Source organism: Peromyscus maniculatus, chromosome 14 (genome assembly GCF_049852395.1).
Source record: "Peromyscus maniculatus bairdii isolate BWxNUB_F1_BW_parent chromosome 14, HU_Pman_BW_mat_3.1, whole genome shotgun sequence".
Lineage (NCBI taxonomy): Eukaryota > Metazoa > Chordata > Mammalia > Rodentia > Cricetidae > Peromyscus > Peromyscus maniculatus.
In genome coordinates this window covers 16,383,081-16,406,987 of record NC_134865.1, presented here as the reverse complement: position 1 = coordinate 16,406,987, position 23,907 = coordinate 16,383,081, and the positions used below count along the sequence as shown (strand labels likewise).

The 23,907-nt window shown below is 49.4% G+C and overlaps 1 protein-coding gene across 1 annotated transcript in view; it reads right to left on the bottom strand.

The window, feature by feature from the left end:
• Egln3 (egl-9 family hypoxia inducible factor 3) overlaps positions 1-15,219 on the bottom strand; it is a 28,272-nt gene extending 13,053 nt beyond the window's left edge. Inside the window, 3 exon segments of the mRNA XM_006975276.3 lie at positions 14,501-14,906; positions 14,908-15,038; positions 15,041-15,219. Of these exon segments, the coding sequence (XP_006975338.1) occupies positions 14,501-14,906; positions 14,908-15,038; positions 15,041-15,193 (690 nt within the window). The 5' untranslated portion in view covers positions 15,194-15,219.
• Between the last annotated feature and the right edge of the window lie 8,688 nt (positions 15,220-23,907).

The window sequence follows — 23,907 nt, the reverse complement described above, 5'->3', positions numbered from 1 at the left end:
GAGGGGGGAGGGAACGGGAGGGAGGGAGAGGGGAGGGGAGAGGAGGGGAGAGGAGGGGAGGGAGAGAGGAGGAGAGGGGAGAGGGGAGGGGAGGGGAAGGGAGGGGGAGGGGAGGGGAGGGGGAGGGGAGGGGAGGGGGAGGGGGAGGGGAGGGGAGGGGGAGGGGAGGGGAGGGGGAGGGGAGGGGAGGGGAGGGGAGAAATGTAAAGGTCTCTTCATAAGTTGTCAACAGTCACGCAAACTTGTCCCAAGTTCAGGAAAATGTCACCAGCACAAAGTCCACACTAGCTGCCAGCTGAGCCAGCACATGACACTGAATGGGAAAGCAAGGTCTGGGTGTGAAGAAGAAAGAGCAGCCAATGGGTTTTATAAATATCTTATTTATTATCGTGTGTGTGTGTGTGTGTGTGTGTGTGTGTGTGTGTGTGTGTGTAGACACATGCCATTCCCTGCATCTACACACCCAGGCCAGAGGACGACCTGTGCCAATTGTTTCTCTCCTTCCACCGTGGGGGTCCCCAGGTCAAGCGTGGCGGCAGCAAGCGCCTTTACCCGGTGAGGCCGTCTCACTGGGCCAGCTTCCGGGTTTTTACACATTTATTCCAACCACCTAACGGGTAGAGAAAGGTGCTGTAGGCGATCGATTCAAGCACTCAGAGAACAAAGGCGGGCAAAGGCTCAGACCGTCCTGAGTTACCTCAGCATCTCGCCTGTTATCCGTAGCGATGTTGAGATCAAGCCCTTCAATGTCCTCCCTTCAGGTGCCTCTGGTGAGAGACCAACGTGCCAGAACGAGGGGAGAAAAAAAGTGTGGTTTTGGCGGGCAGCAGCATGGTTCCCCCGTCTCCACTTTCCCTCCCGGGGTTTCAAGATGACAGAGTCCATTGCACGTCAGGTTCATCATCCTTTCAACACACTCCAAACCCTCGTGTTTCCTACCGGTCTAGTTTCACCGGGGGGAAAAAACATGTCTGCCTTCCTCACGCACAGGCCCTACGTTCACACGGAAACCAACGCCGTCCCTGCCTTCCCACACCCAGGGCAGTGTGCTGCACCTTCATCTCGCTGCCGATGCAGCGTGATGGTGTGTGTGCCCTGACACACGGATTGCACAACCAAGAAGGAGCTTCAGGACTTCTGCAAATGGGATTTCTAAATGGCGGAGTCGCTCTGGCGAAGTGGGTCTGCCTGCCCTTCCTGTTCTGGATAAGGCGGATAATCCACCATCTTCACTTCCCAGCCACTCACCCCGCAGAGAACGAGGTCCCCGCTTCCAGATCACACGAACAAACCCCAGCAATTACGCAGAAAGTAACCGGGTGACCATCTGTTTAGTTGTTCTGAGTTACTGATGATAGAGGACCAGGGACCATAGTCTTTTGAGATCTTTATGGTAAAGAGAGAGACTCCCATCCCATGCCCTGAGAGGAACCATTCACAGGAGCATTAGACATCCACCACACAACACACATACGCCCACAAGTTTGCACAAAACCACAGAAGACCACAGGACTGTAAAAGCTAACAGTGTTTGGCTAAGATTCCATTCCCGGGCGGGGGGGAGGGGGGGTGTCCCCAAGTCATGCACGACATTTTGAGGGAGTCACTCTCCCCGAGAAGCCAATGAAACTTCTCAGAAGACCAGGACTTTCAGGAGACAATTATCATTCCTCTCTCAGTTGTGGCTAATTCCTTGGCTTGAAGGGGATTCGTCTAAGTCCTGCAATTAGGCACGGTAAACAGGCCTGGCAACATCCACATTATCAGCGCGGGCTGTTTGGGTTTGGGAACGCAGCCCTTCCCGTGGAGGCCTGGCGCGAGGCCAGCCGGGAGATGACTGAGTGACAAGGCTACGTGCACTCCGTGAGGGTGGCAGCCAGCCCACGCCCCAGAGCACACCGCCCGGCAGCCAGAGGAGGGAACAGACTCTGGGGAGCCCTGGCTCCTCCCCCAGCATGCTCCAGCCCCGGCTTTCAGCAGGGGCTTCCTCCTCCTGGCAAGGACAAAACCCGCCAGTCTCGCAGGCAGGCTCCGAGGACAATGTGACGGGCAGTTAACCATCTCCTTCCCAAGGCCTTTGCCCAGATGTTAGCAGCTGCCACTTCCGGGTGACATTGTCCACAGAACCTGTTTCACTGCCTGGTTCCTGGGAAGGTGAGCAGAAGCTGTGTCTCGGTCACGCCGCTCCACGCGTTCTCAGAGGGAGTCATTAACCCTGGTTATCGCACGGACGGACCTAGAGGTTACCACATATCCCTGGAGAACAAATACATTAGTCATCCTTAAGGCAATGTGGGGGTGGGGGTGGGGGTGGGGCGTGGAACTCACAACATTCAACTTCCTTAACGTGAGAAAACAGACTTATCAGAAAAAAGCCAACGTCAAGACCCCAAATTAGGGGGACCAGTGACAGCCGACTGCCCAGAAAATTGTGTGGGGGTCTCTTTATGCTTCTGTCTTATATTAATCCCAGTGTATGTGAAGGAATTCACGGTGATTTAAATGCAACCTGTTAGAAAAGACTTTATGAACAGCTAACACAGAAAAGCACAACCACCAATTAGAAAACGCCTTGAAGCAACATTTATGAGGCAGGAGAGACCTCCATTTGCATGTCAGTGCTTAGGAAAATGCATCTGCTAAGTTAAGGACAGCACACATGGAAGCTCAGTGCTCACATTCAGTCACGGCACAAACGCTCATACAGTGCTCACCAGGTCCCTGCCAGCCTCGGGTGTGTCCCAAGTGTGGCTGCCTTCTCCCTGGGAAGCCACCACCGGGAGGGTACTCACCCTCACAGAAGAAGAAACGGAGGCACCCAGGAGTTTAGTTAACTTGTGTTTGAACCAGGTCCGTCTGGCTGTGAAGTGGAGCTGGGATCCAAAGCTGAATGAGAATCCTCTCGAAGGCGAAAAGACTGACTAGCCCGTCCCCAAAGTCTTCGGTTCTATATAAAGTGCAGGCGTCCCTTAGAGTCTCAGGACCCTGGAAGTCCTCCGTGGAAAGTGGTGGCCTGTTTGCATATGGCCGACCCAAACCCTCGCATACGCCTGGTAGAACGTAAATGCTATGCCAAGAGCTGACGACAGTATGGCGTAGGACAGGACAGAAAGAGCTAGACATGCTTAGTGCAGAACCGATCTTTTCCAAATACTGCCAATCCAAAGATACCGAGGGGCCGACTATACTCATTCTATCCTTTCCACGGAGATAGAAAGTCATAAGAGGCAACATCCAAACAATAAAAAAAAATTTTATAGAAGATACCAAGAAACGAGTATGCTTGAAGTTGTCTGTGAACTGCAAGCTGAGGACAGAGTCTGAGGCAAAGGGAATTGCCTAAATCCTGTGGCAGAGCAACACTGGCCAAGCTGCTGTCTTGGCTTGTGTCACCCTTCCGGCAGAGCCAACCTCACCGTCCGGTCGCTGCTGCCCCTCAGCCTCCTCCATGCCAGCCCCCCCCCCACGCCCTCCCTCCTCTCGGAATGCCCTGGCACTCATCTTAGCCCAGGGCCAGTCCACAGCCAGCTAGCTAGCCTTCCTTCCACGTTCTGTAAGGCTGGGGCCTTCTTTCTAGCACCTTCCTTTATCAGGTCATGTCGGAATAAGCTATGGTTCCCAGACCAGCTTCAAAGTCAGATAACAAGTGGCCGATTCAGAAAAAAAGAAAAAAAAATGTTTAAGGAAATGTAAAAGTTCATTTTCCCCCTGGAAAGAAAATGAGAAACACCCGGTAAAAGAATCCCAGAGAAGAGATCCATTTTCCCTACTCGGGCACAAAGCTAGTTCGGGAGACATCTGAACTCTGCTACTGGTACGTTAATTAGAATTCACAAGATGCAGACCGTCTACAGTCACGTTAATTAGAATTCACTCACTGCAGACTCCTGGCTTAAAGGAAGGCGGACATCCAGAAGATGTCCAACTGGGGTAGAAAGGGGGCAGCGGCAGCGGCGGCGGGGGTTTCGGAGAGAGATGGACATCCAGAGGATCTGTGGCAGGCAGGGGTAGGAAGGGGAGGAGAGATGCCTCAACCATTTTGAGTGAGGGAACTAGAGATAGGTGTCCCTGGCTCCGCATCAAGCAGTTAATTCAATTGTCCTGAAGCTCCTCAGAGCCGGCTCTGGGCTCCATGGGACCAGTGTGGGGAACTGCCAGGCATGACCCCACACACTTGTAATCCTGGTATTTAGCAGAAACCTGAGATCCACGGTCACCAGTTCAAGGCCAACCTGGGCGTCATAGCAAGATCTGTTTTAAAACGGCAAAAACCAACACAAATGTGAGAACTGAGAGTCAGAGACAATGCAGGAAGGTACTGAAAGTGTCGGAGCTTAGTAGGTGAGCCAGTGGTACTGAGTATGTCAAAGCTTAGTAGGTGAGCCAGTGTTCCAAAGCATGGTCTCTCCGTCACTCAACGCTGCTTCCAAAACACTAGGAAAGTGTTATCTGAACTAGGTGCCTTCCTTCCATTCCAAGACAAGCACCAAAGAAGCAGTGCATGGTGGGCAAAGCCTGTAATCTTAGCTCTTGGGAAGTGGAGAGGATCGGGGATTCAGCGGCAGCCTCCCTAGCTAATAGGGAGTTCAAGGCAGCCTAGGCAACCAGACGGTCCCCAAACAAACAAAACAGCAATTTAAAAAAAAAAAAAAAAAAAAAAAAAAGGATTCCCAGTTCTTCAGAATTACCAAACACAGCCTCCAACCCCCAAAAGGAAAAATGGAGGACCTCTATACCTAAGCAGGAAGGAGAAAAATGGCAACCACACCCCAATTTCTTACTGAATCGTACCTTCGATTCCAGTCAAGAGATTTCAGGGCAGAGAGTCCCAAACTTTGGCTTTCTCCTGCCCTCTATAGCTAGGCATCTTACTGAGGGCACTTATTGGGATCCCAGGCTCCTAAGTGGTGTTCAAAGTTGGACTATATAGATGCTCATTTTTTGGAAACTCAACATTTTACAAGACGCTATTTCAGACTTGCAATCATCCAAGTGACCATGAATCTTTCTCCTTGCTCAGTCCTCCTAACCTGCGGTCATGAAGATTCACGTTCCCCTTGACTCCCTAGAAAAGGAGGAAACCATCAGCTCCCAGCTTCACCCCCACTATAGTGCCAGAAAACGAAGTTTATCGGCACAAGTCATAGACAAGCTAGAGACGTGTAAGGCATGGCTGTTCCCCCAAAAATCTCACAGGTAAATTAAAAACGCTTGGTCCCTATTAGCTTTAGCAACAGACAAATATGCTTGCATTTCATCAGCGGAACTCTAATTTTCTTGCTAACAATGGGACTAGGAAAATCCCAACACCATGCCTCATAAACTTCCCACGGTAGCTCTTAAACATCAATCACCCGGAGAGCGTGGCATTTCTGATCCAGTAGGGTTAGAGAAACCAAGAATGTGTGCTTAGAGCCAATGGCACTTAGAGCCCGGAACCTCTGAGAGCCATAACTATTCTATGCCAGAACCTTGAGTGTGTAAAGCCTCACTCTAAGTGTTCAAAGGTGAAAGGGAGTCAGCTGTGCACTAGTTAATTTAGGGAGCCGGGGCAGAGAGCAGGACGTGAGAGGACTCCCAGGGTGTTTCTGCACGGGCTCTGCTCTGTCAGTCTACAGCAGGCAGGAGACACCTAGCTGTTTCTCTCCAGCATGCTATCTTGTGCCGGGCTCTGCCTCTGAGGACAACTGTCAGACCAGGCCTGGGCTCTGCCTCTGAGGACAACTGTCAGGCCGGGCCTGGGCTCTGCCTCTGAGGACAACTGTCAGACCGGGCCTGGGCTCTGCCTCTGAGGACAACTGTCAGGCTGGGCCTGGGCTCTGCCTCTGAGGACAACTGTCAGGCCGGGCCTGGGCTCTGCCTCTGAGGACAACTGTCAGACCAGGCCTGGGCTCTGCCTCTGAGGACAACTGTCAGGCCAGGCCTGGGCTCTGCCTCTGAGGACAACTGTCAGGCCAGGCCTGGGATCTGACTCTAGGAACAAATGGTCTGGCCTCAGCAATCAACTATTTTCCTTCTCCGTGGGAAATCTGGACTCACATTTTCATCTGACTCCTTATACTCGGGAGCAGATGTAATATTGTACCCATTTTACGGATGTACAGAATGGGCTCAGAGAATTGGCTTGCCTAAGAGCACGATGAGATGAAATAAAGGGGAAGTTTTCCATTCTGTTGCCTAGTGACAGACAGCACCCAAATTTAACTTAAAATGTACAAATACCTAACTCCCTCATAAAGGAGTGGGAGATGTTCTGAGAGACCGCCTTGCCAGGGGCCGAGCTAGGACCAGAACGTGAGGAATCTATGTGTCGGGTTTTGGTGTCTCGCTCCTCTGAGGCAGATCTGTGGAGAAGCTGCCAGGATCTAGGTGTGGCACAGAATTTCCCAATGAGAGAAAATAACTCGCAAAGCTAAGGTCCTCCTTTGGAATGGCCCTGCATAGCTGCTCATCCAGTGAGAGACCGTGATGCAGACTCCTCCTTCTCCTAGCAAATATATGTGCTCCTTTAAAAAAACAAAACAAAACAAAACAAAAAACACTCAGGCGTTCATTGAACACAAAATTCCTTTCGAAGATGAAATGAGCCAACCAACCACCTAGAACCTTAAGGAACTGTATATACAAAGTGCAGTGGCCTCTGAATTCAGCAACTTCTAAATGGAAGAGAGGCAACCAAATAAACGTCCTGGGGCGATCTAGACTGTGCCACCCATTGAATTCCAGGGGACAGAGAACTGACTTCCCAAGACAGGCGCTACCGGACATGGGAGGGCGGTAAGGAGTGTAAGACAATGCAGAGGCTAGCCGGCTGTGCCCGGCAAATCCCTTTGTCAGGGTGCAGGAATGAAGGCAGCCGGGAGATTAAGTGTGAAAAGGTCAGATGAGGTCAGACAGAAACAGCCCATGTGTCTCAGCAAGAGGTTCAAAGGGTTATTACAGTGGCCGGGGGAGGGGAGGGGAACAGAGCTGGTTACTACCACGCTTCTAAGAATGGAGAGGACATGATTAGTGGGGGGCCGCACCACCAGCTTCTAGCAAAAACGAGGAAGAGGGTTTACAGAGAAGGTGAGACCCCAAGGCAGCCTGATTTTCTTTCTTAAAGATGTCTAGTGAAGAAAGAGAATTCTAGTTGGAAAGGAAATCACAGAACTTGAGGTTCCGCCATGAAGCTGAGAAATAAACCAGGCGCAACGGGCCCAGTTTTGATCAATGATCTTGTGTGCCCCTGCCTACGTGGTTAAAAAGGAGGGTGATGGTCCATTCAAATCACTCAAATTATCCCAGAAAACAACAAGAATATGGAAGTTTGGGGCGGGGGGCGTTGGTCTGTGTGTTTTTTAAAAAGCCATCAGATTGTCAAGGGGAGTGGTTGGTTTTGCACACAGTCCCTGAGCTTTGGAGGATGTGTATGGCAGGGGAAGATGAACAGGGGTGCTAAGATCTTTATTTTTTGTTCCCTAGTGAATAGCAGAGGCAAGCTTAGGGATCACATGCAAACTACACTTCCAAGCAGCCTCCCGAAAACCCTCAAGTTCGCCCATGAAAATCAAAACCGGATTGTAGTGACACTCAGAACTGAGTTTTCCATTTTGTCTTCCAACTGGCAAGTAATCAAGACAACGATCCCATCCTTCAGTTATACATATTTGGGGATTATTTTTGTTTTGAAAGGCAAAAACATTTCATGAGAAAGATGCACTGACTTAAGTTATTTTTCTTGTTGATGTGACCCAGTACCTGACGGGAAGCAACTTAAGGCAGGAAGTGTTTCTTTTGGATTAAAATTTGAGGGGGTTTGCTCCAGCCTGGCCAGGGATGGCATGCGCGTGAGGCTGCTGCTCCTTCGCCCGCAGCCAGGAAGCTGGGAGCACATAGGCCATGAGGCTGCGCTACCAACTCCCAAGACCCTCCTCCAGTGACCCCCTCCCTCCAGCAGGGCTCCCCTTCCTAAAGGTTCTTTTTTACAAAACAGTGTCAACTCAGGACCGAGTGCTCAAACAGCCGCACCCACGGAGGGGGCCCCCAGTTCGCAAAGCCACACCACACGTTTATTCCAAACGTTACCAATGTGCCTTCCAAAGAATCAAACCTTGGCTTGACTTAACAAGGATGTATCAACACTGTTCTGAACGTAGGGAACATGAGGCAAGGTGCCAAATAAATCCCAGTTCCAAACCCGAGCGGCTACATTTTACAGTGTAGCATGGTGGGTCAGTCTGTAAGGCTGAGGTGGGCGGGGGTAAAAAAAGACGCACAGAAGTGACCTCCCCCGTTCACCAAAACCGTGCGCGCAGGCAGGAACTCATCCGCACACCAGTATCACAAGAGGAGGCAAACTCAAGAAAGTGCTATCCCAGCTTAAGACAGAAATAACTGAGAGAAAGGGGGTACAAATCCTATGTATAATTAACGGAGCTCACTAATCTTACTTGGCAAACACCCACAGAGCCTGCGAATCCAAGCCCAAATCAATGGCTCCTGGCCATCTGCCAGCGCTGAATTCTTTAGTCTGGCATCATCAAATGATCTGTCTGTTGTATTTACAATTCCAGTGCTTCTGGATGCAGCCACCCACTGGGCACCCCTGGCAGATACCCAGCAGAAGACATCAGCACGATCACTACTGTCAGAACATGTGCATTTGGCAAACACCAGACTGAGGAGACACGGGATCTCGCAGAGCAGCATTAGTTAACAGCCACCAAGTACCGCTACAAGGGGACCATCACGTCTGTGGCTCAGATAATGTTAAAAACACGAATAGCCTTGCCCACAGCACTAACCCCGTTCACGACGCTTCGGTCTTCAAGGGGCACAAGTCAAATATCATTTGTTTACCCAGCACTAGAGAGTTCAGCCGAAAGCAGAGCTGCCGAGCTGAGCAAGCGAAGCCCAGGTGAGCAGGCTTCTCCTGAGGGGCATCAAAACGCTCACCAGACAGCTCTGCTCAGGGCAAGTCTCCAAACCTCACGGCAGTGTCTCCCATATACGGTGTGCTCACGGGATACCATTCTAGGAGGCAAAACTCTCTTTGTTATTCTGAAAAAAAAAAAAAAAAAAAAAAACTAGTTTTCCTAACCACAGTCAGGAATCGGAAGAGAATTTACCAACTTCGCTTAAGTTGTCAGAAAGAGAAACTGCTCCTGACATCCAAAAGCCAGTCACAGAGATAAGCCACATAATTCCACCTTCCGGGGGCTTCTCGTTTTCAGTCTGAACTGTACTGAAAAATCTCACATAAAATACTGAATTCACGAGGCAGAATTCACCAGCTCACCCTGGGCCACATGACCCAGCCCGGGCCAGCCAAGGCCCCTCTGTGAGGCACCTTGTGTTCCCCCAAACCCCTTGCCAAGGAGATGCTCAAGGTGTCCTCTCCTAGAAGAAACCTTTCTTGCACACACACACACACACACACACACACACACACACACACACACACACACACACGAGCTACAGAGATAGCACAGCTGTTATGAACATACACTGCTCTTGCAGAGGACTCAAGATCAGTTTCCATCAGCCACATACGGCATCTTACAACTGCCTGTAACTCCAGCTCCAGGAGATCACGACAGGCGCCTGCACACACCCACACCGTGACACACACATACACATAATGAAAAATATTTTTGAGACATTTCACTGGGCAGCCCTGGCTATTCTGGAACTCACTGTGCAGCCCAGGCTGGCCTTAAATTCACCGAGATCCACCTGCCTCTGCCTCCTGAGTGCTAGGAGAACAACCCAAAGAAAACAATGACTGAAGAATGCCAGGGAAGGCTTTTCAACCAGAAAAAAACAAACTAAAGGGGGTCAGGGGAGACATCAACCATTCTGGTCCTGGCTACCCCATCCACGCTCACCTCACTCCTTGGGCCTTATGAACATGCCACTCTTCCTTCCTCTACCCGTCCATAATAAGGTCTGCCACAGAGCAACCAGACACCAGCTACCCTCTGAAGGAGAAACTAACCTAATGCCCACTGATTTCTAGCTTCACCATGAGCAGGGAAGACTCCTGAATAGCTATACAGTGTGTTTCTTCATAGACCATGAACTCTCCCTCACCGAAGTCAGGCTTCCCTCACACTCAGGCTGCGTTCTAGAAATGATTTCCTCCAGCAGTTGAAGACTTGAACTGCAGGGACACTACGGACAAACCCCTGCTCCCGAAGGACCACACCTGTCATGGGCCCTGGCAACCATATTTGTGACATATGATTCGAAATGCTTCCAGCACCCCAAACCAGGGCTCACAGGGCCCCAAAGCTAGCTAAGGTGAAGTCAACCCGGCTTTATCTAGGGCAATGGAAACTCGGATTCTAGGCTGGTGTTCAAGCTGCCATCCATCGTGACCTAAAGCCTGAAGCAGCCGCTGGAAGGATTCATCTTGCGCCGTGTGTGTGGAACAGCAGCAAACGCTGGACTAGAAGGAGAGAGGAAGAAATAGAGAACACAAAGCAAAGGGGCAGAGAGAAAGGCCCTAGAACTCAGAGAGCTAGCACCCGCTGGATATGAAGGCTCCATGTTCTCAGCCCCGGTCCTCTGAGACTCCTGATTGCATTTCCTGCGCTTGTGGCCTGAGAGATATCTGATCGGCACAGCACCTCACTCCATTTTTGCTTCGAGTCACTTCCAACCAGGATAAATCTATTAAGTAACAGGCATTCTGGACACCACCAGAAGGCTGGGCCCAGCAGCTGCTCCACAACGGGGAGCAAGCCCACCACTGCGCCCACACTCTCTCTTGTTCATCAGCTTCCGGCTGTTGCGTCAGTCCTCTGTGTTGTCCGGGAAGGACTGACCTGTCTGCGCACAATACAACCCTGTCACCCCACTGTCCACAGATGCCCTGGTCCGGGTCCTAATAACCGGCCTAGCAATGCTTTCCTAAAAGCAATACTGGAAAAACTAACGCAGCACTTCATTCCTTCAAACGCACTCGACTGACCCTCTTCAATAGTGTGTGTGCGTGTGCGTGTGCGTGCGTGCGTGCGTGCGTGCGTGCGTGCGTGCGTGCGTGTGTGTGTGTGTGTGTGTTTTATAGCTTGAGACATAGCTAACTATAAATTAGACTCTCCTACAATTCACCTGTATTTGTGAGTGTAAGCTGGCTCACAGGAGTCCTGCAGAAACCCACAGACACACATGCATATTTGGGGCATCAAACTGGAAAGCCTAATGGTTAAGAACACAGACTGAGTCTGACAAATCTGGAACAAAGTCTTAAACTTCACTCAGAGCCTTTAAACAAGGACAGAGACTGTCTCCCACAGCCTTTGTATTATTATTATTATTTTACACTGGATAAGACCTAAGTGACTTCTCAAAGGCCACAGGCTTAGTAATGCCAATCCTCACTCTGCCCCTGACTGTGAGAGACTCCCGGTCTATTATTTAGGGGCTCCGTTCCTTTAGGATTGAGGCTCAGAAGAGTGAGTAAAATCGGCACGTTAGCACAGGCTGAGCTGAGGGCCGGGCAGCGCAAACAGCTCACTAAAAGGTATTTATTATTGCTAGGGTTCCCAACTCTTGCGTCTTCAGTGAATGCTTCAGGCAAAGGGACATTCGGTTCTATAAAATTACACGTTCTCTGGAAAAGAGCCATTTGCAAGCTCTAGGCGGCCAAAGAAAAAGGAGCAAATTATAAGCAGTATTTATTTTGGATGCGGTCTAGATCTCCAGAAGAGAGTAACCGATAACCCACACTAGCTGGAAAGCAATGACCACACTTGAGGCTAGGGGGCGCCATGCCACACTCATCGGCACAACGGGGACCGCTTTCCCCAGGGGGACCCCAAACCCCATTTGGCTACAACAAAAGAGAAGCAGACAAATTCTAACCAATAACAACTTTGGGGGGAGCGGGGGTCAGGGAAAGGTACCATGTAACAGTTCTACCACGGTTTCAATTTTAGGGCCAGTAAATACTCTTATTTATTCCCAATATCTTTGCAATTCCACTCACATTATTCAATGACCTTTACAAATCCAGTTTTTAAAAAAAAGGTAACGAGGATGTATGCATTCAGAAGCACAATGCATAGAAATTTAAAGTGTATTTAAAAAAAAAAAACAGTGTAAACTAAATGTACAAACTGGCAGTTGCTAAAACCGCCTGGTGGGAGTTCATATTAGCCTATCTACATTTGTATATGTTTGAAATTCCCTCGATCAAAAGTTATAAATAAGTTTAAAATCTGTACCAATTCTCTCTTATGAAAATAAAAAAAAATTCCCCTGCAAGTCTAAGCAGGAAACTAGGTCTATCTATATCAGTACTGTGGGAAGCAGCACAAAATGAGGACACCCAGGGAGGAAAGTCACGTAAGGAAGAAAATAGGCCAAGTGAAAGGAAACGTGCGTGCGGAGGGAGCCCCTATAGACAGGATGTGTCTGACAATGCAGCACTAGCCAACTCGGAGTAAGGGCCGGAGGACTGCCGTCTTTACAGAAGTCAACCAGAGCGTCACAGTTTAAAATAAAACCTACACTGTTTGTTTGTTGAAGCTTGCTGTTTGTTTGTTTGGTGTTTTTCTGTGTTTTGGGGTTTCTCTGGTTTTTGGTTTTGTTTTGTGTCTATGTGTGTTCTAATTAGCAAGGGGATAGTCCAATCTAGAGGTGGACTCTCTAAAGAGTACGAATGAGAGCTTTGTGCCAGGAAGAGCGGAGTGAGCCGTAATCTGGATAAGGACAGATGCCTCTTCAGTGGGTAAGGCAGATTTCTCTTCTCAATGCATAGGCACCTTGTGACGCAGTTAACTGGAAAGTTATTTAGTCCGCCCAGAAGAGAACCTAGGATTGAAAACTCTACAAAGCTTGCTTCCTCACCCTGGGTGACTAGGTGTTTTTCTCATTCCCTTTGAATTAAACTCTAGCTTGGGATTCCCCTGTCATCCATTAAGTCAAAGCTAAATCAGAATATAAATTTTAAAACTCTGCTAGTGACATGACTTATCAATTAATTTCAGTCTCCCTCAGAGGGGGGAACTTATCCCTAAACCACTGAGGGAAAAATTCTTTAACAGCCAAGCTTGTCAGAAACTTTACAGAACTGATAAGGAACCACTTGCCCTTTCAGGCTGAAGCTACAGGTACCTCCCAATACTGAGGCTAACCCCGGGGCTATCCGAAAGGTTATTTAATGCAGAAAGAACTCTGATCAAAACACAGATGACCTTCAAGTCTACCACTGAACTGATGGAAGAAAAAAAACAAACAAACTCTACCATCATGCTCCAGCAGAGTGCAGCTAACTGAACTATTCCCAAATCAAATGAAAATGTAGAATCCGGCACTTTCTTCTAAGCTTCACTTTGGGTCCAAGTGTCCGTGAGGACACTTGTCAGGCAGTCGGCGGACATCCTCCTGACTTGATAGCTCCCCACGCTACTCATCCATCTCAACCCCTCACTTCCAGACATTTCTAGTTGAGTTTATCCCCAGACCAAGCCTACACTGAGAAACCGTACATTTATTATCAAAGAGTGGCACATTCGTGAATGCTCGTGGTCCCTCAGCTGTTGGTAGGCTCTTGTCTCGCTGCACTTAAGAAGTTTTAATGATTCTGAGTCCCTTGACCAGACAGCAGCAACATAAGGGCAAATCACTCTGAATCGCTCCTGGAAGAGGATTTGACTATCGTTAAAGCAAGAAGAGGCCAAGTCAGCCAAGACTAATCCAAAGCAATGTATATATATGCACAGTCTCAGCTTCTCCACCTCCCACTGCCCGGCCTGCCAATCTATACCTGGAAACGTTTCCAAGATAAATCACCACCACCCACTGCACCATTTCCGGCTCTGTGAACAGAAACGAGGTTTCTACCTAGAGGTACTTCACCAACTCTCTCCACGGACCTTATCAGGTAGGTTGAGTGGACTTTGCCATGAGTGTATAGGAAAAGAAACGCAACCGACGTAGGGCTCGGCACCAGGTGAGAATTTTCAGTTGGGTTGATGGGTCTAAGAGAATCCTGGACGCCGGGGGTCAAAGGCTGCACGCAGAAGTGGAGTCTTACCTTTTCACATATCATACTCTTCCTTCCCTCCCTACCGGACTCTGCAAGCCAACTAACACAAGACAAAAATTACACTTGCCTCTAGTAGGGTTAGACCTTCGCTACAGTGAAGGTCAGTACTGTGTGGCTTTAACACGGGCGCTTCGGATCATGGACATGTGGGTCGCAGTGTTGGGAATGTCTTTTCCCTCCACAACCCAGTTGTCCTGCATTCATCACCAAAACCAGGGCATTTCTCTCCGAGTCAGCAGAAGCTCATCATCATGCCACACCTGAGCCCCTTAACGTGGACTTTTGCCTAAGGAGGTGGGCCGGGAGGTGGAGGGGACGCCAGAGAGCAGATAAGGCAAGCTGACTTCTCGGTTAAAAAAACCAAAGTTCGCTGCAGTCCAGCGAAGGAGGCACAACACTCCGGGTGAAGGTTTCCCGTCCCCGGCAGCGGTAGCTGAGGCTGGGCGCCCGCACGCATCCTACCTTGGACCTCTCCTTGACATAGTATTTGCCCAGCCGGCTCCCGCAGTACAGGACCAGCCTGTCGATGAGGGACAGGAGGAAGTTGATGGCCTCGCAGCCCTCCTCATTGCCCCCGATCCACGTGATCTGGTCGCCCCGCAGGTGCCGCTTGGAGACGCCGGCGCGCGGCCCCGCCAGCTGGCCGTCACGTAGGGCCCCGTTGTAGTGCAGCTGCTTGACCCGCTCCAGCACGCAGTCGCCCACCACCTCGCCTAGGAAGTTGTCCAGGTAACAGAAGCCGACCTCGTGCAGACAGGGCACGATGTACTCCAAGGCGATCTTCTCCAGATCCAGCCTCATGATGTGTCCCAGAGGCATCTCGCCTGCAGAGCCGACGCCGGGGACCCCCACGGTGCACGCGCCGAGGGCACAGCCGAGATGCGGAGAGCCGGGCCCGGGGCTCACCCACCTGCGGCGGCGGCCACGGTCCCCGAGCCACTTTAGCGCCAGGGGCGGGGAAAGTTGCTCGCAACTCTGGGGAGAAGGGAGTCCCGCTCTCTAAGACCGGCGGGAGCAGTGTGGGACTCCGCCACCCAGCGCCGGACTGGCCCAGTGAGAAGTCAGAGGGCCCCTTTTGGAGATGCAAAGCCACCGCCGCGGCGGCCGCAGCCGGGGGAGGAACGGGAGGAGGCCCCGCCTTGACCTCAACGTCATGGTCCCGCCCCCGGCACAGCCCTCCTCCGGGCCCTTCCTCCTGGACTGGTGCTGCGGAGCATCCGGGCGAGCTTTATGCTAACCTGTGCGTGACCCAAGACCAGGGCTGGATTTTTTTTTTTTTAAGGCTCTCGATTTGCATATTGTTTTGCATAAAATCCCCTAACAAACTTGAAAACCTGGATCCCACATCTGAGATATACACGAACTTAGCCGCGTAGTTTACAGCCACTTTTCTGGGAGAGGCACCTCTCTGGTGACTATATATTTCTTAATCGTTGGCCTCGCGCTAGCTAGCTTTACCTGGTGACTTCCCGTCCTCCCCGTTCCTCTTCGGTTTGACTCGGGTCGGGCAGTTCCCACCCCTCAGAGAGTGAGATGAATCCAGTTTTAACTGAAACTGATACATTAACAAATGTTCCCCTTGACTCCCTCTGTGTCCCGCCCCCCCCGCCCCCCCCGGGCTAGGCTGGTGTACATGGCTGAGGGGAGGGGAGAGGCATTACGGGAAGGGAGGGGCGTTGCCAAACCCTGCAAATTCTTGCATTTTGCCCTGCAGGAGATGTTCATGCCCCACTTACAACTCAAGCTCCTTACTAAAAGGCTCTGAAAGTCCACCTCAAATCACTTACATGCTCCCCAAAAGAAACACTGTGTTCTAGGTCTCTCTGACTTTTGCCAAAACTAACTAGACTACCAAGGGAGTGCAAGACCCTACCTAAACGACTTTATCTACCAATAAGCCGGTGGCTGTAGATATCTGACGTCCTTTCCTTCCAAATACTAGGGATCAGGAGGAAGGGAGGGAGCCAGCGAGGTGGGAAGGAGGGAGGGAATGAAGTCGGCATGCAAAGCCATTTCCATAGCCATTTCCATTTTCACATCTTTGTACATTTGGATTTTCATTTAAATTGAATGAGAAACTGCACCCGTCTTTTGGGCATCGTTTATTTTGGACATAAAGTCTCTACAGCCTTTTCGCTTTTTTTTTTTTTCCTCTTCCCAATCACCCCTCTCCTCTCTTCTTCCCAGGAGAGAAGTGGGGTCCACGCAGTTCATGCCAAGAAAGAGAAGCAGAAGAAGAAAGGGTGCTCACAGGAGGGACGAAGCCTGAGGCAGGTGAGGGCAAGCAGCCCCCGGGGAGCGGCAGTCCACGGTGGAGGGGCCGGGCAGCTTTGATGAAAGCTAGCTCTAGCTCGCTCCGTGGGGAACAGGGGCCCTGTCAGAGCTCCGTTGGCCTCTTGGATATGTCTGCCCGGGAGCAGGTGTCCATCCTTAGGGAGAAGGTTCAAATTGCCCTGAGCTCAAGAAGTTGTCGACAGAAAGGCCACAGCAGCCCTAGGGCGATAGGGGCCCCTGTCCTTGGAACGATGTTGCCGACACCTGATAGACAGTTGGAAAATAGTTTCTTGAGACCCTGAACCTGGGCCCTGCAACCTCCACTTGGGGTTTGAAACAGGAAGCCAGGAGGAGAGGTCCTTTTGCAAGAGGAACTGGGGAGCCTCTCAGGGCATTCACTGGGACAGAGTATGAGGAACCAGACCTCAGCGGCCACTGGAGGGGGACAGTGAGAACTTCTGCAGGACATTTGTCTCACCAGCTGGCCCTGTCCGGTCCCAAGTAGTAGCAAATAAAGCAAAGGCCGAAGGGTTACTTATCTCCATTGGGAGCAGGATGGAAATGAATTCCAAAGAAGAGGTAGGGACATATCCCCTCTCTTGTCTGAACCCCCATCTCTGTGAGCCACTCTGGGCCCTTTTATGCTCTTCTGCAGGGACACCCTGGGGTAGCCAGGTGGGGCAGGGAGTGCCTTGGGGCTTTTGCAGCTTGGAGCTGGAAGTAGACCCCAGAGTAGATAGCATTGAAGAAGCGTCAGAGTAACAGACAGCTCTTGGAAGCTGGCCAAAATCCTTCTAGCCTGTGGTTCCTTTTAGCTCCAACCCATATGTAGGCAGACTTTTTCTCAGGTCCGCCATCTCCCCAATAACTGACATGGAAAATTTTTTATTAATTAGAAATGCTCAGCCAATAGCTTAGCCTTATTACTAACTAACTCTTACAACTTAAATTAACCTATATTTTTTTTTATCTACACTCTACCATGTGGCAGCACCTTTTTCCAGCATGACATGTTCATCTCCTGCTTCCTCTACGCTTTGCTGGCGACTTTGCCCTCCTTCTTCCCAGCATTCTCTCGGTTTGGCTCTCCTGCCTAGACTGACCAGTCAACTCTTTATGAACAACGAGAACAACACATCTTCCCAGTGTCCAAAAGGATTGTCCCACAGCACCCATATGCCTGGGGCTGATAGAAGGGGATTTTCAAAGGCCTGAAAACCTACAGTCCTTGTGGAGGGGTTGGTTAATAAGACACAGAAAATTATACATCCACATCCTGGGGTGACCTTGTTTGCCTGTAACTTTAAATCCCAGGGCTAAGTCATTTAACTTAGTATTCAAATAATATCTCCATACTTTCATAGCACAGTGGTTTCTAGTGTAGTCACAACTAGAACAATAACTCAGGCAGGTTCAAGCCTGAAGCTGTTCTAGATTACTTTGGTTCCCAAACGTGGGCTGTTAAAGAAGGGAGTCAGCCCTGGAGCACCATCCCGGCTCAACAAGGGCGTTTACTAACCAACCGCAGGCGGGCCAATCAACTCAGGGCTGCCAGCCCCGAGCATAGGAAGGGAGTCTGAGCATAGGAAGGGAGTCTGAGATACCGTAGCTGGTAGAAATCAAAGTTCGTGATTACGTAGAGGGCACAGAGACGCAGGAGCCAAACAAACTCTGAGGCTGAATCTCAGTCAGGCAAAACCCAAGTTACCTTTTAAGTACATTTCCTTCAGACATTTGTCCGTTAACTCGTATCGTTTTAAAAAACCATTGTTATGTTACTCAGCTTTCCATAGCTAGGACAAAGCACCTGAAGCAATCATTTAAAAGGAACAAAGGTGTGTTGGGGTTCAGGGTTTTTGAGGTGTCACCCTCCAGTCTCTAGGGACTGTGGGGGCCTATCGTGTCAGGGAGAGCCAGGACGAGCGACGGAGGCCAGGTTTCCGGGATAGGACACAGGACGCACCCTCAGTCACCTCACTTCTTTCTTCCAGACCACTCTCCTCGAGGCTCTACTGTTTCCCAGTGGCGCTGTGGGCTGCCAATCAAATCCTAACATACGAGCTTACAACAGACATTTCAGAGCCAAACCACAGCAAGCATTGAAACAACTTTTCAAAAAACATAAAACCAACTTTCTTTTTTTTTTTTTTTTATTCTGTTGTGATAAATTTCCCTGACAAAAATCAACACAGAGGAGGAAGGACTTGTTTTAGCTCAGAAGTCACAGTCCATCATTGCAGGGGAGTCGAGGGGGCGGGGATGTAAAGCAGCAAGCAGGTCACGTTACATCCACAGGTAGATGTAGCCATGAGTAAATACACGTGTGCTTCGCCATCTCCGCGCTTTCACATGCAGGATCCCCCCCCCCCCCCCCCCCCCCCCGCACAGGGAATGATGCCACCCAGAGTGGGCAGGTCTTTTCCACTCAGTTAATTTAATCAATATAATACCCCCCCCCACAGACTCCTCACAGGCCAACCTGCCTATGTGATTCATCACCGAGGGACTAGAGAGATGGATCAGCGGTTCAGAATAATTGCTTCTCTTCCAGAGGACCAAGATTCTGTTCCCAGGACTGACATGGTGACTCACAACCATCTGTAACTCCAGTTCCCAGGAATCCAACACCCTTTTCTGATCCGTAAGATAACCAGTCACACATGTAGTGCATAGATGTAAATGCAGACAAAACACCCATATATGTAAAATGATAAATAAATGAAATATAGGTGATTCCTCATTGAGATTCCCTTCCCAGGTGATTTTAGATTTTTGTCAAGATAGCAAAACTAGCCATCACACTACTTCAAAGTGAAAACTTGAATGGCATTCAGTACATCCATAGTGTGTTACAACCACCACCTCTCTCTAGTGCAAACACATTTTCACTGCCCCAAAGGAAAATTCTAAACCCCTTAGGCAGTAATTTTCTGCTCCCACCTTTCCCCAGTCCCTGGAAACCACTGATCTGCTTCTGTTCCCATGGATTTACTCACACCAGACATTTCCTGTAGGTGGGTCATACTGTCTGAGACTTCTTCCAACTGGCTCCCTTCATTCCACATAAGGTTGTTTTTCAGGCTCACCCACATTGTATCACGTATCAAGTGCTTCATTTTTTATAGCTGACTAATAATCCATTGTAGATACACCATAATCTGTCTACTTATCAGTTGATGGGTGTCTATTGCTGCAACAAAACACCATGACCAAAAAGCAAGTTGGGGAGGAAAGGATTTATGTGGCTTACACTTCCACATTGCTGTTCATCACTGGAGGAAGTCAGGACAGGAACTCAAGCAGAGCAGGACCTTGGATACAGGAGCTGATGCAGAGGCCCTGGAGGGGTGCTGCTTACTGGCTTGCTTCCCCTGGCTTGCTCAGCCTACTTTCTTGTAGAACTCAGGACCACCAGCCCAGAGATGGCACCACCCACCATGAGTAAGGCCCTCCCCCATCAATTACTAATTAAGAAAATGCCCTACAGCATGATCTTATGAAGACAATTTCTCAATTGAGGTTCCCCTTTTTCAGATGACTCTAGTGTGGGTGTTAAGTTGATACAAGACAAGCCAGTACAATGGGTATTAGGTTCTTCCCATCCTTGAATCACTGTTCGTAGTACTGTTGTGAACACACGCGCCTAAGAATTTGAGTATCCATTTTCAATTTGGGCGGTGAGGGTATGTACCTAGGAGTGAAATGTTGGAGTCACATTTCGAAGAGCCACCAAACTATTTTTGACAACAGCTTACCATTCTGCATTTGCATTCCCACCACTAATATGGAAGGGCTCTATCAATTTTTTTTTTTCAAGGAAGGGTCTCACTTTGTACCCCTGGCTGGTCTGGAACTCATTAGAAGACCACACTGTTCGCAAATAGACATCTGTCTGCCTCTCAAGTGCTGGAATCACAGGTATAGGCCACCATGTTCACCTCCAATTCCTCGTTTTATTTTATGTGTAGCAGCAGGGGTTGGTCTGCATGTATTTCTGTGTGACCTGTGTGTTTCTGTTGCCCGCAGAGGTCAGAAGAGGGAGATCCTGGAACTAGAGTTACAGACTGTTGTGGGCCCCTGTGTGGGTCTTTTTTTTTTTTTCAATGATTTATTTATTTGCATGTGTGTGAGGGTGTTGGATTCCCCTGGAACTGGAATTACAGACAGTTGTGAGCTGCCATGTGGGTGCTGGGAATTGAACCTGGGTCCTCTGGAAGAGCAGCCAGTGCTCTCAACCGCTGAGCCATCTCTCCAGTCCTGGGTGGGTCCTGTGGTCCACTCTTTTTTTTTTTTTTGGTTTTTTCGAGACAGGGTTTCTCTGTGTAGCTTTGCGCCTTTCCTGGAGCTCACTTGGTAGCCCAGGCTGGCCTCGAACTCACAAAGATCCGCCTGCCTCTGCCTCCCGAGTGCTGGGATTAAAGGCGTGCGCCACCACGCCCGGCATCCTGTGGTCCACTCTTAACTGCTGAGCTGTAACCATTGCCCCTCAAATTCTCTTTTAATCCTTGTGTAATCTACCATCTCCTATCAAAGTCTTGCCATATCTGAGTTTCCTTCCATCCTAGTAGGTGCCTGAATAGTGTGTGTGTGTGTGTGTGTGTGTGTGTGTGTGTGTGTGTGTGATGTCACTGAGGTTTATCGTCATATTGAATGACTTTAACTGAGTGACTTTTGCACAAATGATATCTAATGACTAAAATACTCTCCTAACATTCGATACGGTGCCATAGGTTTTACAGCCACTACTTCAGTTCATATTTATAACATTAAGACTTGACTTCTGTTGTGAGTCCCCATTGTGAATACAAACAAAAGAGCGGGTAAATAATTCACTGAAGTTTCCACTGAAAACACGACCTTGTAGGGCCTTCCAGTCTGGTGAGGCTGCAGGAAATGCTAAGCCACCTGCTGGGCGTAGTGATGCCTTGCTCCTGAGCACGGTTTTTTGCTGTTGTTCTTGGTTGGGACATTTTGGTGTGAAATGACATTTTAAATTTTTGCTTCCTTAACTAATACTTTCTGCCGATGCGACATAAGCAAACTATACCATACACTGTTTCGAGGACAGTCACTTTTCAAATCGCAAATTAGGACCTGCTTCTTGCTCCATCCTAATTATAGCCCAGGGTTGCAGGATGTGAACCATAAATTTCAGTGATGTGTTTGCCTGTTGAGAACAATCCCTAGTCATGAGCTCCGTTTCAGTCCACGCACGGCATGTGTGTTCACAGGACATAGGAAGTGAGTTTGTTTCAATGAGGCTAGTGAAACAAGACCAAAGTGAATTTATGGTTGTAAGCTCATGGGTATAAATTGGGTTCAAAGAAGGGAATGTTTGATTACATCGTTTTCCCTGTGGACCCAAGCCCTCCTGGTCTTTACCAGGTCTAGAAAAGTGACCTTGTGTCAATCCATAATTACTTCTCAGCATACAGGCACACTTCATTCAGTCCATCTCGTTTGTTCTCTGGCTATTCTGTCAGGGTCTAGTTCTGGGAAATGTGACATCAAAAATATTACTATTTTCCAGTGTTCTCTTGTTTAGGCTTTAAGTGTCTAAAAAGCTTTTTGCATTAGTCACAAAAATACAGCTGTGTCAGATTTTAAGATGGAGACTTTAAAGAGCCTTTTTGCCTAATTTCACGAAAGGTTTTCCAAAAGTGCTTCTATTCATTAGAATTTTACACCATGCTGTATATTTTTAAAAGTACGCATATCCTAAAATAATCTCAGATGTACAGGGAAGCTGTGAAGACTTATGCAGAGTCTCCAAACACCTCACAAGCTGTCCCCCCACAGTTAACATCTTGCGTTGCTTGGTAGAGTCGTGGTAACTCATGGATGGTACTGGTATATTTTTAACAACTAAAGTCCTAATGTCACCCAGATTTTCTTTCCTTTCATGCAGTGACCATTGTCTCTCCCAGGATCCTGCTGACACTGTGTAAGGGCTAAAGACGTCCCACACATCCCCCAGCCCTGGAACTCCTGTATAAACCAGTCCGAAGACCCCTGGGGTGCAGAGCAGTGAGAGATGGCCACGAGACATGCCTGTTTCCTTCCATGTGCCCCCTTGCATGACTGGGAGTCAGCAGGACTGTTGGGAGGTCTCCTCTGCACACCCAGGGACCTCTGGCACTCAGGTGCCTGGCTCTGCCCTTCTTTCCCCTGGCCTGGCGGTGGGAGCAGTGTGACAGGCCAGCAGCCCTGGCTTTGCTACCAGCCCCTGCCTTGCTTGTCCTCTTTGCTTTCCCTTGTACAGAGAAAGCATTTCATGGTCTACGGCAGAGAGTCTCCAACTTGAGCGTCCCTCAGAGTCCTTGGCAAACTGGCTGCAATGGTGTCCCTGCCAGTCCCCATCCCTGGAGCTTCAGCCGGTGGACTCCCGGCGTGTCTTTCTGACCACTTCCCAGAAGCTGCTTCTCCTGGTCTGGAATGATGCTTTGAGCCTCCACCCCCATCCAATCAGCACACCATGACCCTAGTGAAGGAACGCTACTGGTCTGTGGCGAGCGAGTGACACCACCAGGCAAATCCAGCCACATCCAGCGGCTCAGTGCCCTGAGAACGCAGCAGAATTACCAGAGTGCTTTGAAAGAAATGGCCCACATGAAAGCTCCACCCCAGCTGGGGATGGGCAGCTTTTTAAAAGTCTCAATAAATGATGTTATATCGTAAGTCATTCCATAGACACAATGACACCAAGCAAATCATAAAGCTTTCTTGTGGTAGCAAGAACTAGCCTGCTGGAGAAGACAGTGTACATGGGAGGGGTCATCTCTTCTTTTCTGCGATCCAGGAAAAGAGGGCACAACCCTGCGGCAGCCAACCAGGTCCCATCAGAGGAGCCTCGTCTCAAAGATGGAGCCCACACAGAGCAAGCCAGAGTGTTGAGGAACAGGGAGAACTTAGTGGCATCACAGAGATGCTCATCCCTCAGTACTTAGAGCCTGTTCTGCCTTGGGACTTCTAGTTATGGGAGATAATGTGTTTCTTCTTCTTCTTCTTCTTCTTCTTCTTCTTCTTCTTCTTCTTCTTCTTCTTCTTCTTCTTCTTCTTCTTCTTCTCCTCCTCCTCCTCCTCCTCCTCCTCCTCCTCCTCCTCCTCCTCCTCCTCCTCCTCCTCCTCCTTCTTCTTCTTGTTTTTTGAGACAGGGTTTCTCTGTGTAGTTTTGGTGCCTGTCCTAGAACTCACTTTGTAGACCAGGCTGGCCTCGAACTCAGAGAGATCCGCCTGGCTCTGTCTTCCGGGTGCTGGGATTAAAGGCGTGTGCCACCACCATCCGGTCTTCCTCATTCTTTAAGTCCATGTGTGTCACAATTCTCAGCAAGCAGCCTTCAAGATCATCCTAACAGATACTGAGAAATATGGTCACCCTGTAATCCTAAAAAACAGTGTCTAGTTTAAAGAGTGGGTGTAGTGATGCATGCTTTTAATCCCAGCGCTTGGGAGAAAGCATGTGGATCTCTGTAAGCCTGTTCTACAGAGCGAGTTCCAGGCCAGCCAGAACTTCGTGGTGAGACCCAGTCTCGAATAAATATATACAAACTGTATCATTTTTAATTTTAATTAATTTTATTTATTTGTTTGTTTGT